The sequence below is a fragment of the Phalangium opilio genome, unplaced genomic scaffold (assembly GCF_054372755.1).
Source record: "Phalangium opilio isolate 3A_F unplaced genomic scaffold, DU_Popi_V2 ptg000002l_1, whole genome shotgun sequence".
NCBI lineage: Eukaryota > Metazoa > Arthropoda > Arachnida > Opiliones > Phalangiidae > Phalangium > Phalangium opilio.
The window spans coordinates 2,024,655-2,043,231 of NW_028324144.1; the positions used below are offsets into that span (position 1 = coordinate 2,024,655).

An 18,577-nucleotide genomic window follows, 5' to 3' on the forward strand; every position below is an offset into this window, starting at 1 on the left:
AGTTGAAACGCGCAGGGACATCTTACAAAGTCGTAGAGGAATATCTAAAACGATGCTTCAACTTAAAGTATTTTTCGTACTACTTAAAATTTTATTGATTGGTGTGCTAATATTCGAGAATTTTAATTTCATTTGCTTTGTTCGACTTGATTAAAGCGAAATTTTTAACCATAAATCGCGAAGCACAGACAACACTGATATTAATTGATAAATAATGATTTCAGTTCATAATTTAGCTTCCCTAAAATGCATCTCTTTTCACACTTTCAATTGTTAACTATCTTAACAACCGCTAACTTACGTCGTTACTTTAATATCGATGATTTTAGAGTATGTTACGAAGACCATCAAGTTAGCTTTTTCGATCTTACCAAAATATACACCGAACCTGACGCTTTCAACGTAAGTCAAACTGAAAAAGAAATCAGAATTTTATTACGCAAACTGAACAAAGTTTGAATGATCCTTCTAAACTTCGGTCTTAGAAATCAAATTTTATCCTGTTTTCTGCGCCACTCTCATACTTCGACGGTCGACAGGAACATTTCACTCCGTCTCCGGTGTTCGAAACGGCCAGGATGATTATCCTGTCAGCCGCCCCGAAAAGAGTCGTGTCCACGTCCTTGTCCTTCTTAAATATGGACACTCCAGTAAATTTCGCTCACTTACATTCCTATGACTACCCAATTCATTTAAATTCATACTTCGCCCAATTAGGTGGTGATTTTAATGGGGTCAACCTTGGTCATTCTGTCGCTTTTGCTCGTCGTTCACTCCACCGTAACCAACAAATATAAATCGGTGCCCACCAAGAAAGTTGTCAAGAAACTGACCCGAGAAACCCTGGAAAATGTCTGGGAGAACGCGTCACTCTTGTGCGCCGAACGTAAGTGATGCCTTATATTTGATAATAAATTATTGAACAGCGGTGTACCCACTCCACGTGGAGAATTCAACGACGCGCAGATTATGTTCCCCTTACGAAAGGTCACAAGATGGATAAGGCTGCGCTTTAATAAAACATAATTACGTTCCTGTAGCGATTCCCTCCATTTTGCCCCACATTACTTGTCGTCTGCTGGCTGCGTCGTGGCTGATCGGAGTGACTTTCATTCTGTTCTTCTTGGGTTGTTATTTGAGGACGGAGTTCACGGCGGAAAGTTACAATCGCATCGACACCCTTTCGGACTTGATCAAATCGGGAATTCCACCAACAATGATCCAAGAAACCGGAACTCTCGACTATCTGAAAATATTAGTAAATAGGCGTTTAAATGTTAAATAATTCTATTCTTCCGACGTCACTGTTGCGTATCTTTAGGCAAAGCGGGACCCGGTTGTTAAGGAATGGCTAGAGGCACTCGACAAGGACAAACTTTTCACCAGTCCTGTGGAATATCTCGACCAGGGTGGATACATTCCTCTACTTTCTGGAGAAAAAGCTTTCATCGTCAAAGACACTTTTCTGGTTTGGTTCTTGGGACAATTCTTGACATCTGATCCCGAGAATAAAGAAATCCTCCTGAGCAATGGAGGACTTTACTTCTCGGAACAAGAACTTGTTTTCGACTACTTACACCTCATGATAAACACTTCTTGGATGAAAAGCAGCCCCATAGTGCATGAGACCATCCAACTGATGTCGGTATGAATTTTATCGTAAAATTATTAAGGTCCTTGATGAATGATTTATTGCAGCGTGGAACCATTGTTCGAAACACGAGCGTTGGATTATCTGGATTTTGAAATGCGTCACTTAATTGAACAGGTCTCTTGGAAGACACCCTTGAAAAGCGCGGCAGATTTGGACCTGAGTAGTGTCAGCGTTCCCTTCTACTTACTTCTCATGCTGTTGTCAGGAACAGTAGCCATGGTCACAACAGAAATATTCTTCGACGGATTTGCTCAAACATAAAATACGTCACGACACGAAATTGAATGTTTCGAAAATCTCAAAAATATTTTGCATTTCAATCAAGCACACCAACAACAAAACGGCTCCCTTGAACGTCACTTCAAATGTTCCCTTAATGATACACACAATTGCAATCGAGTGTAAAATTAATTAGCAATGCAATGCAAATTACATGTCCTAACCGTCAAAAATATAAATAGCACAGTACGGTTGTAGATTAAGGTAGATAATTGAAAAAGATACGTCGAGTTTGAATTTCGTTGAAACAGTACATTCAAATAAAAAATTGCTATTTCAAATCTAAAACGTCATCGTTGATTTTAAAAACGAGTCAATTGTAAGCATACGACAAAGACACTCCGAGCTAAATTGGAAATTTAAAATACACTTCATTTTCAGTGAAGTAAAATTTTAGTTTCTGATATTGATTTTTCTTCATAACATTAAATGGTCTTATTGTTGTAAACTTTTCCTCATCGAGCTGCCAATTCTAATTTCAATTTCATTAAATTTAAAGAAATATTTCATAAGCGCTTAATTGAAAGGGGGCATATTGGAATATGTTTTTATTTGAAACAATATTCAATAAATATCGAAACTTTGGGCATCAATTAGGGAAGATACGAGCAATTAAGCGTAGCCTTCGTAATTCTACAGAGGACCAGCAAAGAAGTAGTTTCTGTGATCCGAGCACAGTGAAGTTCACTCTACCCCTCCCCACATATACTTTTAAACAGTGCTTTAAAACTTTGGCCAAACACTCAACGTCGGAAACCTTTGGCAAAACCTTAAAATAGAAACGCTGGAGCGAAGAAAGTTTAGGTTTCAGATATCGAATTTTCTCCTGAAAAACATTAAGTTAAACCGAGCTCAAACTAAACCCATTACGAGAATAATTAGGCGAAGTGTTTAACTAACTTTGTTGAAAAATCATCCAACCGCAACATCATTTAAAACGGCGTGTAATATGAGCCTGCTTCTAATAGAATTCAGTCTTGGAAAGGGCAAATATTCCCGTAGCAAAGTAATTCTCTTCCATGTCCAATTCTACCCAATCTCGGTTTCATAAAACTTTCAGAAATATTGAACAGATTTTCCGGGTTTAAGGCGTTGTTTCAAGATTAGTTTAATTTTAATGTCGAGTCAAGCTTCATGATTTCGCCAAATTATTCCTTTTAAACCCCAGCAACAGTTTAGTGAGCGGGAGACGGTGCAGGTTAAGAGCGAGAGCGGTTCAAGCGCTCTCAATGACGCTTTGCACCAAAACTCAGCCATGGAACGAGTCGAGAATTACTTGATTGAACTTAAAAGAAGTAGTATACAATATTCTTTCAACTCTCTATTTTAGATTTGATTATAGGTTTGTTACTTTTGTCTTCACCTTATCCTTAACTTTCTGGCTATATTTATGCCCAATTAATTGGCGCCTATCAAATAAAGAACATCGATTTCCCGCATTAATAGTACACTAGCTTAAAACCGCACCCTTTTAAGGTTTTTTTCTCGACACTAACTTAAAGCAACAATTACCGTCTTTTACTAAATACTAACACTTTACCGGATAGAAGTGAATTAAAAGTCAAACAAGAAACTCACTCGCTTTCCGCGACATGACGGAGTAAACAATCGCAAATCTATCAGCAACCCATTACAGTTATCGAAGGTTTCATATTGATCACTCGCTAGGATTAACGTGGAAACGTGGAACCCAAAATGACAATGAACCCATTTCAATTTCTTGGAAATAACAGATATCTTAAATACAGGTACAAATGTCATTTTCAAATCGTAATGTTGTCGTCGATTTGAATGAATGACTTATTTTTTAACATAGGTACACAGAAGAAACTCCAATAAACGTGACGACAATTACGGTGAGTTTATGTCAACATTCATTCTCGCAGAATGAAATTTCTAAATGGAAATTATACTTTCAATGTTTCTTGTCAGGAATCGTGGGACTTGAAACGCGTAGGGACGACTTACAAATATGTAAAAAGATCCTTCAACATAAAGTATTTTCATACTACTTTGAATTTGATTAAACCATTAATTGGGTCAAACAAGAATGATTTGCGGTATCGACGAGCCATGTTCTAGATCTCTCTCGTTTGATCGTATTGATGCGCCAATATCAGAGAATTTAAATTTCATTTGCTTCGTTCGACTCGACTAAACCGAAATTTTTAACCATAAATCGAGAAGCACAGTCAACACTGAAATGATTGATAAATAATAATTTTTGTTCATAATTTAGTTTCCCAAAAGTGTGGCTCAATTTACACACTCAAATGTTCACTATCTAAACATCAGCTAACTCACGTACTTACTTAAATATTTCATATGATAATTTAATTTTGTCGATGATTTTAGAGTATGTTACGAGGACCATAAAGTTAGCTTTTTCGATATTACCAAAATATACACCGAACCTGATGCTTTCAACGTAAGTGAAATAGAAACAGAAATCAGAATTTAATTACACAAATTAAACCCAGTTTGAATGATCCTTATAAACTTCGGTTTTAGAAATCAAATTTTATCATGTTTTCTCCGCCACTCTCAACTTTCGATGGTCAACAGGAACATTTCACTCCGTCTCCGGTGTTCGAAACGGCCAGGATGATTATCCTGTCAGCCGCCCCGAAGAGAGTCCTGTCCACTTCCTTGTCCTTCTTAAATATGGACACTCCAGTAAATTTTGTTCAATTACAATACACTAACACTAACAATAACCAATTCGTTGAATCTCTTTCGTAGGTGGTGATTTTAATGGGGTCAACCTTGGTCATTCTGTCGCTTTTGCTCGTCCTTCATTCCGTCGTAACCAACAAATACAAATCGGTGCCCACCAAGAAAGTTGTCAAGAAACTGGCCCAAGAAACCCTGGGAAATGTCTGGGACAACGCGTCAGTCTTGTGCGCCGAACGTAAGCAATTAAGCCCTCCCACACATTTGAAAATAATATTTCCCATTACGTATGATCGTAGGGCGAGCCAGTTCCCACAATCCAATTAGCGGAGATTGCATTCCCGTAACGAAAGATGCTTAGCGCTTTAATGAAACACAATTACGTTCCCAACAGCGATACCCTCCATTTTGCCTCACTTTACTTGTCGTCTGCTGTCTGCGTCATGGCTGATCGGAGTGACTTTCATTCTGTTCTTCTTGGGTTGTTATTTGCGGACGGAGTTCACGTCGGAAAGCTACAATCGCATCGACACACTCTCGGACTTGATCAAATCGGGAATTCCACCAACAATGATCGAAGGAACTGGAACTCTCGACTATCTGAAAATATTGGTAGATAGGAGTTTCTCAATTCTTCCGACCTCATTGTTGCGTATCTATAGGCATCGCGGGACCCAATTGTTAAGGAATGGCTAGACGCACTCGACAAAGACAATATTTTCACCAATGTTGTGGAATATCTCGACCTTGATGGATACATTCCTTTACTTTCTGGAGAAAAAGCTCTGATCACGAGAGACACTTTTCTGGTTTGGTTCTTGGGACAACTCTTGACATCTGATCCCGAGAGTAAAGAAGTCATTCTGAGCAATGGAGGACTTTACTTTTCGCAACAAGAACTTGCCTTCGAATACTTACATATCATGTTAAACACTTCTTGGATAAAAAGCAGCCCCATTGTCCACGAGTCTTTCCAACTGATGTCGGTATGAATTTTATTTTAAAATAATTAAGAGGCTTGATAATGATCTATTGCAGCATGGAACCATTTTTCGAAACGCAAGCGTTGAACTATCTGGATCTCGAGGTGCGCCACTCATTCGGACAGGTCACTTGGAAGACACCCTTGAAAAGCGCGGCTGATTTGGACCTGAGTAGCGTCAGCGTTCCGTTCTACTTACTTCTCATGCTGTTGTCAGGAACAGTAGCCGTGGTCACAACCGAAATATTCTTCAACGGATTTGCTTAAACATTAAACGCGTCACGAGACGAAATTGTATTTTTCAAAAAATATTATCCACACCAACAACAAAATTTTCCCATTAAATTATAGCAATAATTATGTACTTAATGACACGCAATTACAATAGAATATAAAATTAATTAGCAACTCAACACAGATTAAATGTCTTAATTGACACTAGCAAATATATATATAGTGCCATGGTTTCAGTTTCATTAACAAACGTGTTTGATTGAATAGCTTAATGTCATCATGACATTTTTGAAATAAAGACAAAAAGAACAGTACAGTTGTATACCGGTCAAAAATTGTATATGGTACATTTCGAATTTGAATGTCTATGGAAATGGCAGATGCAAATAAAAATTGCTTTTGCAAATGAAAAACGTCACCGTTGATTTTAAAAACTATATAGTAGCATACGCCAAGGAAAATATTTTCACCAATCTAATCGAATATCTATCTAACCTTAATGGATACAGTCAGATTCATTCTGCAGAAAAAGCTGTAATCCTCGTAACGGACACTTTTCTTGCATAGGTCATGAGACAATTCCTGAAATCTGATCACGAAAGTCAAAGTATTCTTCCTGAACAAATGTGGATTTCACATTTCGACTACTTATACGTCATTTTCAACACCACTTGGAAGAAAAGGAGCCCGATAGTGTACGAGTCCCTTCAACTGATATCGGTATGAATTTTATCGTAAAATGATGAATGATCTTAATTGAGGCATGTTGTTCTATTGCAGCATGGAACCAATTTTCGAAACGCAAGAGTTGGACTATCTGGATCTTGAAATGCGTCACTTAATTAAACAGGTCACTTGGAAGAGACACATGAAGACCACGGCTGATCTGGACCTGAGTAGCGTCAGCGTTCCATTCTACTTTCTTCTCACTCTGTTGTCAGAAACAGTACAGGTCGTTGTAACCGAAATAAGCTACAACCGATTTGCTTAAACGCTGTGTGACAAATCACAACGTCTCACCCGAGATGAAAATTGCCAAAAACCACTTTCCAGTTTCCACTTCGAAATCAAAAACATAATCGTGGCGAATTAGGAAGGCGATCCAGTTAGCGAAAAACTAAACTTAGATACATTATGTATCAACGAGATAGGTTCACTAATAAAGGTGTTATACGTTTTGACCTTTCATACTTTTTCCCAATCATTCCCAATACCAGAATTTATATAATTTATTTTCGTGTAATTTCATATTACAAAAATTGCCTTGAGAAATTTATTTCGAAGAAAGAAATGAATTTGAATTTCTTGAAAATTTTCGACACAAATAAAAATTTGCATTTGCATTTTAAAATCCACAAAATATTATCGTTCATTTAAAGAATGAGTCAGATTATTACAGGTAAGCCAATGAGACTTAAAGATACTGAATATTCATCTACAAATTAAAAGATTAAATGTTAATTAAATCCATAAAACCCTAAATACAAACCTTACCTTCATTTATAGTTAAACTAACTCAATTTTTTAACTTTAGTTAAATCAAGTGAAAACCCTGAAGGCCTTCCTTGTACATAGGACTTTGAGAGTGACTTTTCCCTCCCTCTCTCTCGTTCTCTCTCTCTCTCTCTCGTTCTCTCTCTCTCTCGTTCTCTCTCTCTCTCGTTCTCTCTCTCTCTTCATTGAAAAGATACTAAAGAGAGCTACGAATCTTTCTCCGATGTCAACTAGGCCTAAAATAGTTTCGCTTTTCGGTGATAAAAGAGAGAAGAAAGCACGGAGTCAATAAAGACGTAACATTCAGGCTTCCTTTCCTGGGAGCCGCAGTTTTATACTTCCTTTAATAGATAACCTAGTTCACCTTTCCTATATTAACCAGGGATTAACAATTCTTAAGGTAAAGAGAGATAAGCGACTGAGTAGAGCGCGATTAAGGCCTATTTTTCCTGGAAATTTCAAGGAAGTAAGAACTTTGCCATTATTCGGAAAATGAAGTGTTATCCCGGGAAACCCTTTTTTAGAAAACAGTTACAAATAATGAACGAAACCCTCCATGTCGTTCACCCGGTTTTTAGAGCAGCTACGTATGGTGACATAAATGTTGGGCTATTAAGTATGACACTTCCAATACTTCGTAATGCTACTGAGAGACTTACAGCTCGAGAAAACTAGTTCGAGAACGACGGAAGCGAGTCAATTGAAGTCCTACACTCTGTGGTTAATTTTGCAGCTAGGACTTCCATCTAGGTCCTATTTAGTCTGCATTACTAAGTCCAAATTTGACAGCAGCACCTCAGCAGGCGTACGTCGCTTTACCCTGAATCTATGACCTACTTCAATTCAATCACGTCATGACAAGCTCCAGTATGTAACTTATGGAACGGGACATGAACTTATGCTGTTAACGATGTGTTGCTAGTAACCAACCCTTGGACCAGATTGTTGTTTCTTTTTTTGGTACGGCTATAGCTTTTTTGGGGTTTCATTAGGTCTACGTCTCTTTGGTATCTTCCTTGACAGGTTTGAAGAGTATTTTAAAACAGTTGGACCAGGTGCGAAAGCGATTTGGTCTTGGTTGGAATCAGCAGCCAAACGGGAACCTTCATATGATACCACTACGATATGAGAGGTCCAACAGGGAAGGGAAAAATGGGCGTCCGACTTCTGTCTGTCTGTCTGGTCCACTCCACCGTTTTCAAGGCGCCTCATTTCATTTCGTCTAGATTCTAATTTTTTTAGGAGAGAATTTTTGGAACAGGGTTCATTGAAGAAATGGATGAACCGTCCTGTCCTGGATCGCGGGTAATTAGATTGGGACAGGAATGCATACAGATAATAGGAAACATTGTGGCCCCATGTATATATATACACCATGTCAGTTTCTATGAATTCGGATTTTGTGGGTATACCGGGCTTGGGAACTTACTACACGTCACGCCTATTAATAATTCTGATGACGTCTTTATAACTGTTGTTCCATTGGTTGGTAGCAACGCGAATTCCTAGGGAGTAAGGCGCAGTGTGATAGAGGTAAACTTCTTCATACATAATGGCTCTTCCAACATAATCCGCTTATAGATACGTTGAGTGAAAATGGTTTAAACGTACACGATAATTCCTAGTAGCTGTATGTATTCCTGATTGGGGATATCAGAGTTTGTTGATGAAATGATTGAAGAATTCAACTGTTTGTTTTCTGATCTATAGTGGAAGTGAGCAGGGTTCGTTGAAGAGATGGTTAAATTGTACTGGATGTGAGATAATTATTTGATGATGGTTTTGGGTGTAACAGGGTTTGTTGAAGAAATGGTTGGAGAGTTCGATTGTTCCATAAATTCTGATATTGGATGGGTAAGCAAGGTTAGTTGAAGAAATGGTTGAAACGTTCCAATGTTTGTTTTCAGGTAAAGGTGAGTAGGGTTGGTTGAAGAAATGGTTGAAGAGTTCATTTGGTTTTTATTTCTGATGAAGCATGAGCAGGGTTCTTTGAAGAAATGGTTCCGGTTCAACTCCATCCGATGGCATACAGAGGTGTCGGAAACTTGTCTTGAATTGCCAAGAATTAGAGAAGGCAACCTGAAACAAACAAAAACAAAAGAGTTTGACGGTACGGTTGACTGGCTTTTGTCTTATAGAGCGGCAAGTAAAATGGAAATAAGGAAACCCGTCGTATACAATCAAATGTCTGACTTATTGACCGCGACGCGACAGGGTTAAAAAACCCCTCGAATGAATTTTGCCGGAAGGTGAATGGGTGGTCTTTTTCCGACCCCCAATGGCGACATAGAATCACTTGACCCTACGGTGTCAGTCGGAATGAAAATAAAGACCCAAAGTTTGGGTGGTCTAAAGTTAAAAACCAAACGGAGATATGTCGCCAATATAGTCAACGTTGTCTTAATATTTGCTTCAAGTGTGGAAGAGACTATATACAGGGTGTTTCCGATAAGTCTGCATGCATAAATTAAGGGACAATGTTCTTTGTGTGATCGATTTTGAATCCAAAACATTTTGACCTACAAGGGACACTGTTTTCGAGTTATGATTTGATGGAGTGTTTTAGGGATGACCCCTTAATTAAATTAGAAGAAATTATTGAATGTCCAGTTTCTTAATTAATTTAAATTTAAGGGGTTAGGGGTCATCCATAAAATACTCTGGATGCAATCTTAACTCGAAAACAGTGTCCCTTATGGCATACAAAATGGAGATAGAAGTTATGACATTTTCTACTCAAAATCGATTTCCCAAAGAACATCCATCCCCCGTAATTTATGCATGCAGACTTATCAAAAACACCCTGTATATACCAAAGCGAAGTAAATAACTTTTCAACAGGACCCTCTTAACGTTAAAATAACTGAAAACGTCGAATTTATCTACTTTGTCAATTCAAAAAAACAAAATAAAGATTTACCATTTTTGGTCGTCCAAATGTTTTCAAGAAAGACAGTATTTCTTTCATGGGCCTCTTTTTACAGTTTTTGAAAAAAGATACGAGAAGGATATTTCTAGGGAAATGGCATCTCTTAGAGTTTGATTGTATTAAGAATTATGAAAAAGTAACAAGCGCTGCTGATAGGGTAGTTAAAAAGTTAGAACTTTCTTTCACTATATTTTGGGAGGTTCTTCTCTCGTTATTAGCAAATGGTTAAAATAAAAATACAAAAAAAAAATGAAGATGACTTTATAATATTTGAGGGTCTTGGTTTGGTCTACTGGAAAAAAAAACCGGTTTCTTTTGAAGGGGAACTTAAAGGCTATAATAAATCTTTCTCAATCTCGCAAACATTCCACAACTAATAAAGAAAGTATAGACCTTAAATTAGAAATAGAAAAATAATCGACACACTCAAATGTACCATCTGGTATCTTTATTCTTTTACTCCTCTTGGTCGTAATCTTTATTGAGACAACGTGAGCCCCATCGTGCCGCCGCAGGTCTACCATGGTTATATCAAAGGCAAATATATTTAACAGAAAGTGAGCTAGGCACTGTGATTATTAGTAAAAGCCTTTAGTAGTAGCAAGAACTGATATCTATAGTTTATTAGGGAGAAGGTAAAAATTCATTCATCCACATTTATAATCTAGCTTTATCTCCAGTCCAAACGTATAGTAGGTCCGGACTGTTAATCCCCGCCGCCTCTTCAGTCATATTTTCCGACTGAGGAGAGGCTGCGAAATAGCCCGGCCTCCTTTTACGCCCACCCCCTTGTATTTTGAAAGGGGGACTGGGACTATGACCCCCGCGAATACTTAGGCATCTTATACCTTCCTCCTAGTAAACTAGATATCGCTTCTTGACCAACGCGCTACTTCCTACATTTGCTCTTGGTATTTAATGCAACAAAGAAGTCTATTTCTTCTTAGATGGTATATTGGTCAACAGGAACCATTTCTTAAGTTGCTAATGTCTAATGTTAAAATTACCCTAGGAATTACCTGTCTCTGTGCAATAATGTATGATCTAAAGATATAATCTCAGAGCATGGGGGGATGACCCCCATTTCGCCTCCCCCCGGGGGGGAAGGAAATTTTCTTTATACCTAGTAAATGTTCCTGGCATCTTTCTTCTCTCAGACAGGGGCTAAAGAGACTAAAAAAGACCAGACAGAGACATACGCTAAGAGGATGGACACTTTCCATTCTTATTTGGGAAGGTCTTCAAAGACTTTCCATTAATTTTAGGGTAAATGTTAGACACCTCGGTTTGTTCCATGGATACATTTTACCGTTTTATTTCCCGGCGTCTTTCATCGTGTTCCCGGACGTACTTTTTTTCCTCTTCCATTTATACTATTTGAGCGGCGTGGAACTTGCACATTTTATCATTGGGGAAACCAAGGGGGAATAGGGTATCTTCCAAGGTGCTAAAATACTATAGTCTCGTGGCAACACTCGTGGCAATAGACGAAACGGAAATAAGTTAAGTTATAACAAAGAGAATGCTAAAAGATGGAATACGACCAGACGATCTTTAACTATCACCCGCTTTTTGACACAAAAATTGCTGTTTAGTTCTTCAAACTAGAATCGGAAATAAAGGGCAAGCCTCATTTCAATATGCACTTGTTATTACGTAGGAGGTTGGCTCACGCGCGCTTCGATTTAAAGTTTCAGACTAGGCTTAGCAATAACATTGCTTATACGGTTAGGCTTAAGCCTAAGCCTTAGTTGTTGAATATAATTTTACCTACGTCACAGGGAACTTACATCAAGTTCCGGTTGCAGGCAAATTTGAAAATTTTCTTTTGATGGGGAGAGAATTTCTTTTTGGGTGTAACGTTTTATAAAGTAAAATTTTGAAATTAATGACAAATTATTATTAAATTTATACGGACTAAGTGAGAGATATTTTAAAAATTTTACGATTTAAATTAGACTTGTTCTTTAAAGTGGGTTGCAGATGAAAAACTCTGAATTTTTTTTTTAAATGTCGGTTCATGGTTTTCATAATTAGTTCTTGGAAAACGTGAAACGACTTTAGACTTATTAACATAATCACAAATAATTTGCATTTTTAATTTTTGTCCATTTTTAAGAGTCAATCTAGTTAACGACAAGACTCTTGTTAACTTTAAAAGAAAAACCGATTTTAGTTTTTACCTTTTGTCAGCCTAATTATAATTTAACGTCATTCCCCTATGGGATATAGCTTCCCATGTACGGAACATTCCGACTGAAATGGAATAAATTACTTAACAATTTTTACACCTACGCGGTAAAATATGATTTAGGCAAATTTGCATCCACAATTATGTTAATTAGAATAAAGATAATTAAAAGACAGTTTAAAAAGCGATTAGCGGTTCTTGTTTTCAAGTTCGAAGAGAAATAAATACATACATTTGTTTCACATTTGGTTTGTCAACGTCTGGTGGTAAATCCGTTTTATATGCGATTATATATTATCATATATATATGATATACAATGTATTATATAGGAGCTAAACCTCCATCAAACAGAGCTCTACTGGGCATGCGTGGATTTCATAGCGTTATCAGTGCATTATTAATGAGCATAAGTATTTCCGTTACAGTCACGTGGTATTGCCCAATCACTACTCCAAAAATATTAACACTACTACTTCAGAATATAGTTCTTAACTCCATCTTACGCCAGCTCATGAAAACTCATAGCATTCCACCACCACTACGACAACTACTGACACCTGGGGTCAAACTACTAACCTCATAAAATAGGGCGCACCTAAAAATGGCGGGGAAACTATAGTGAAAGATTAGGCCTAACTTCTAACACCTTTCTTAGATCCAAGACATCCTGCAAACCCCCCCCCCCTTCTGAACTCACAGGATGTTAGTTCAAAAGATCTTGCTATAGGCATTGAAAAAGAAATTTTGGCGGGAAAAACTAGTAAAGAAAGAGAGAAGGGGGGGGGGGGAGAAAATGATATACGCCTTTGGTGACCGCGCGCCAAATCCCCGTAGTACCTTGGAGGAGAAAGGTGATATGGAGAAGAAATGTTTGTGGGCAATGGAAGTCTCCCTGAATACCTTGCGTGGGCCTATAGCTTTAGAAGGGAACAATTAGTGCTGCCACCTTGCGTTATTTAAAAATAGAAGCTCGTTCTTATGAATTAGCTTCAAATTTAAAGAAACAGGGGGCGTTATAAGCGTTTCCGTACCCGAACGACCCTACCAAAACGTTATAAACTGAGGATGCTGGGAGGACTTAGTTGCCGTTCCGTTCCGTTCCATAGATGGGGTGCTACAGAGGCTTCGTTATAGGTATGGAGATTACAGCTCCATCTCACCTCTTTCTCCAAGGTAGTAGTGGTTCTTTCGGATTGAACGGTTTAGGCGGGAAAATCTTCACTTTAAGGGCAAAAGCATATATATGCCGCATGCGCTTGATTACTTTACAACTTGGGTAGAAAGGAATGTTCACAGCATCACGTTTGATGGATTCAAAAGATACGAAAGAATAATCCTTTTTGGGGACCGACTAGGTAGTTTGAGGAACCTCATAAAAATGAAAGAGATTGTAACACTATCCCACCCAACTGGACCAACTCACGTCTTAGCCTAGTCTGCCTAAATAACCTGAAAAAGATTTAATGCAAAAATGTTTTAAATCAACTTGAAACTTGGTAACACTATAAGTTTATAAGATATGTTCCATAAGTATGACACTACTTAAGCTAGAGAGTTACAACTCGAGCAAGTTCGAGAACGACGGAAGCGAGAATTGAAGTCCTACACTCGGTGGTTAATCTTGCAGCTAGGGCTTCCACCTAGGTCCTATTTAGCCTGTACTAAGCCTTTGACAGCAGCGCCTCACCAGGCGTATGTCGCTTTACCCTGAATCTATGACCGACCTACTTCACTCACTCACTTCATGACAAGCTCCAGTTTCTAACAAACTTATGGAACATATCTTATGAACTTATAATAACGGAGGATCTTAAGCAACCCTACATTTGCCTATAAAAATTGAATATTTACGTTACAACCTTCTTTCTCTAAGGTATCTCGTCAAACGATAGGACGAGAAAAACCTATGACGTAGCAGCAGAACTATAAAACCTAAACCCAACAACGACCAGAGAGAGAGAGAGTCTGTCCGGTACTCACACACTACCAACCAACTCGTTGTTGTATCTTTAAGACTAAGCCAAGCAGAGTCTGCCAAATAGTGAAGGAAATTGTAGTTGTAAAACCAGGGATGACGTAACTGGGGGGAGTCTACGAGGTTATAATAACTACATAGGTGCAAGACATATAAGGGAGACATTCTGAAGGAATTGTTAATCCCCTAAATCCCCTGTCCCCATTTCCAAAAATTCCCTAAATCCCCTGAACCCCCTTTCCAAAACATCCCTTAAATCCCCTGAAACATTTTCAAAAAAATCCCTAAATCCCCTGACCTCCCTTTTCAAAAATTCCCATAAATCCCCTGACACCCATTTCCAAAAAATCCTTAAATCCCATGAACCCCATTTCCAAAAAATCCCCTAAATCCCCTGAACCCCTATTTCCAAAAAAATCCCCTAAATCCCCTGACCCCTATTACCAAAAAAAAATCCTTAAATCCCCTGACCCCCATTTCCAAAAAATTCCTTAAATCCCCTGACACCCATTTCCAAAAAATCCCCTAAATCCCCTGACCTCCCTTTTCAAAAATTCCCATAAATCCCCTGACACCCATTTCCAAAAAAAATCCTTAAATCCCCTGACCCCTATTTCCAAAAAAAATCCTTAAATCCCCTGACCCCCATTTCCAAAAAATTCCTTAAATCCCCTGACACCCATTTCCAAAAAATCCCTTAACTCACCTGAAACATTTTCAAAAATCCCCTAAATCCCTTGACCCCCATTTCCAAAAAATCACTGACCTTAGCACCATCCACTAATCAAAATAACCCCTAGTTAGAATCTCCCTGAAGATACCTCCTCCTCTTTTTCCAGTCCCATGAAACGAAGAGAGGGAGAGAGAGAAAGAGAAAGAGAGAGGGAGGGAGAGCGAAATTCTCTCTCCTCTCTCTCGCTCTCGTGGCGGAGTGAAAAGACCGCCTTGTCAGTTGACTGAAGTGGGAATCTTGCTCCCGACCGAGAAGGAGCCTGCTAAACCAGCTCCTCCTCAGTTCCAAGTCAAAGCCGCGTTCGCGATACAGTGCGCGTGTGTGTGCGCCAGAATACAGAATTCTTTGGTTATAACACAGCGTGTTTTGTGAAAAAGTTGAAAACCGAAACTTCACCAAATTCTAAGAAATATTACGTAAAACTATTCTGTCTACTATACACTACTATAACATTCTCTTCAAATCACAATTGCTAAAAAAAAATTTTTTTAATAAATTGGGTAAGTTTATTATTTGTTTTTACCAGTAATTCTTTGTTATCATTGTCTTTATTTAGTTTATTCCTAATCTAACAGAATTGTTAGATAAAAATTTAAGGAATTTATTCAATATTAACGTGAATATTGCCATAGAAATAATTGGTTTGACAGTTAAAGATCGTAAAATTCTTTATTGAATATTCTTAGGAAAGGGGAATTTTGTTTATTTCTTAAGAAAGCAGGGCGTTACGCGATTGGTCAAGGGTGCAAATTTAAAATTATCTATGAAATCAAATTTAACTAATTTGAATTTAAAAATAATTCAGAGCTGGTATTATTTCCTTAATGTTCACTATGCAGATTGGGGGACTTATAATTAGTAGAAGAATTGTTAAAAAAAATCACTCGAATCACTTAATTTTCCATTTCACCCTCCCTTCTTCAAATATTCATGTTATCATTAAATAAACTAATAGATAACTGAACTGATAATTTAGTTTAATCGATACAAACACAAAAAGCAATTAGATAATTAGTAAAAGACAACCCAGAGCTTGGAATGTTTGTTAACTTAAGAAAAAAAAAATAACATATTTTTGTGTTTTTTTGTGTCCTGATTTGGAGAATAAGTTTAGGGGTCCCACGTGCAAAAGTTAAATTACTTATTTTCTTTTTAGGGTGTAAAATGTGTGGGATGCACTATTTTTTTCGTGGTAACATTAACTATAATATACAAAGTAAAAGTAGTATATTTTTTTCGTACGTTTTTCTTTGAATTAATTTACAGGGAAATGTTGCGTAATTCTTGGGCCTTAATTCTAATTACTTAATTAAGTTAGTTATTAAAATTATTATTTGAATCTAGAGCTCAATTTATGTGTGTGTTGGTAAATGGTAACTTCTTCACCCAATATCGCAGTAAATTACTAATTCACACGATGATTTAGCCTAATTTCGCATTAGTAATATACTCGGTAACTTAGCCCAAAATCACTATAAATTACTAATTTAGGCGGTAATTTAACCTAAAATCACTATAAATTACTAATTTAGGCGGTAACGTAACCTAAAATCACTATAAGTTACTAATTTAGGCGGTAACGTAACCTAAAATCACTATAAGTTACTAATTTAGGCGGTAACGTAACCTAAAATCACTTTAAATTACCAATTTAGCCGGTAGTCTAACCTAAAATCACTTCAAATTACTACTTTAGGCGGTAGTCTAACCTAAAATCACTTTAAATTACTGCTTTAGGCGGTAGTCTAACCTAAAATCACTTTAAATTACTACTTTAGGCGGTAGTCTAACCTAAAATCACTTTAAATTACTACTTTAGGCGGTAGTCTAACCTAAAATCACTTTAAATTACTACTTTAGCCGGTAGTCTAACCTAAAATCACTTTAAATTACAAATTTAGCCGGTAGTCTAACCTAAAATCACTTTAAATTATAAATTTAGCCGGTAGTCTAACCTAAAATCACTTTAAATTACTAATTTAGGCGGTAACTTAACCTAAAATCACTATAAATTACTAATTTAGGCAGTAACCTAACCTAAAAATCACTTTAAATCACTACTTTAGCCTGTACCTCAACAGCAAATTATTTGGTTTAAATAGAGCTTCGCACTGCGCGTATTCAAATTCCGCGAAAAGGGAGATGATTAAAATTTGGCATTTGATTAAAGATGATTAAAGTTTATCAAGGTTGATAACCTTTCTTAATACGCTTAGCTTAATAAAAAAATTTTATTCTATAATATTTTTCTATATATTATTGGGGATAAAAAAACTAGTTATACTAGATTGTATCTTACGTTTTTAGAATAAAATTTATCTTAAAAAAATATTATTATTAACAAAGAGAAACGTTTAAAAAAAAACATTTTCTAAAATTAAAAATAATTAAATATCATAATTTAAAACAACCCCCGTTAGACATTTGGTATTTTATAAAAGTATCCAAAATTTCATTAAAAACTTTAACCCGCATTTATTATTTTTAAAACCAATTAAAAACAGTCTCCGTAACTTATTTTTAATTGATTTAATTTAAAGTGACAGTGACACGCGGAAATAAAATAAATTTACAGAAATATTTTTGATGCTTTCAAATCTAACTTGTTCACGGTGTCCCTTAAGGCAAAATGTCATAGAAGTTACCTAAATTTTCGACTCAAAATTGATTTCCCATAGAAACCACTGTACTTCGGTCCTTTCACTCTCCGTTTTTGTAACACCCTGTATATTATCATTTTACGAAACTATTAAGAGTAAATTAGTCTTTGATACAAATTAAAGAAATTCATAAATCGTTATTGAATAAAAAAAAGTGGCCCCCCTTAGGCGAAGTACGTGTTTAACGGATAATTCAGTCAATTTTAAAAACACAGGTAATTGAAAAAATATTTTTTCTTGTATTAGATACGGGCCACCCTTTGCTTTGATGTTACTCCCATGCCAAACATCCTAAAAGGTGTCAGCTACTATTTTTTAATGATCCTATCTCTCTATAAATAAACTAAATATAAAATTCGACTAATATCCTACCCCTCTAGTCACGAGGCAAACATTATTAAAGGTGTCAGCCACTTCACCATTTAAAAAAAACTAAGTTTAAAAATAAACTTCATATAAAATTCAACTAATATCCGACCCTTCTAGTCTCGAGGTAAATATCCTAAAAGGTGTCAGCCACTATACTCTTTAAAATAAACTATTAGTCCTACAAATAAATAAACTTTATATAAAATTCGACTAATATCCGACCCTTCTAGTCTCGAGGTAAATATCCTAAAAGGTGTCAGCCACTTTACTATTTAAAATAAACTATTAGGCCTACAAATAAATATCCGACCCTTCTAGTCTCGAGAAAAAATTATACAAGAAGGTGTCAGCCACTTCACAATTTTTAAAAATACTTATAACAGAAAAATGTAAAATAGACCTA

At 36.7% G+C, this 18,577-nt stretch overlaps 3 protein-coding genes across 4 annotated transcripts in view; 2 read left to right on the top strand and 1 right to left on the bottom strand.

Moving 5' to 3' along the window:
- Window positions 1–412: 412 nt before the first annotated feature.
- LOC149718222 (uncharacterized) lies at window positions 413–4,020 on the bottom strand. Its single transcript, XM_089834596.1, has 10 exons — window positions 3,902–4,020; window positions 3,512–3,829; window positions 3,285–3,342; window positions 2,834–3,218; window positions 1,842–2,759; window positions 1,578–1,735; window positions 1,384–1,522; window positions 1,064–1,246; window positions 705–1,010; window positions 413–631 (listed from the first exon to the last, which is right to left on the bottom strand). Exons 6-9 carry the CDS (start codon window positions 1,622–1,624, stop codon window positions 771–773), a joined length of 609 nt encoding a protein of 202 aa, XP_089690722.1. The 5' UTR covers window positions 1,625–1,735; window positions 1,842–2,759; window positions 2,834–3,218; window positions 3,285–3,342; window positions 3,512–3,829; window positions 3,902–4,020; the 3' UTR covers window positions 413–631; window positions 705–770.
- A 439-nt stretch (window positions 4,021–4,459) lies between these two features.
- On the top strand, window positions 4,460–5,855 carry LOC149718223 (uncharacterized). Its single transcript, XM_089834549.1, has 5 exons — window positions 4,460–4,609; window positions 4,676–4,844; window positions 5,001–5,218; window positions 5,269–5,588; window positions 5,645–5,855. The coding sequence occupies exons 1-5, from the start codon at window positions 4,460–4,462 to the stop codon at window positions 5,853–5,855; spliced, it is 1,068 nt and encodes a 355-aa protein (XP_089690675.1).
- A 9,501-nt stretch (window positions 5,856–15,356) lies between these two features.
- Window positions 15,357–18,577, top strand: part of Sulf1 (Extracellular sulfatase Sulf1) — a 44,812-nt gene continuing 41,591 nt past the window's right edge. For both annotated transcript variants that reach the window (XM_089834438.1, XM_089834454.1), the window contains exon 1: window positions 15,357–15,645. The gene's annotated coding sequence lies outside the window, so the exon portion shown is untranslated. The remainder of the gene's footprint in view (window positions 15,646–18,577) is intronic.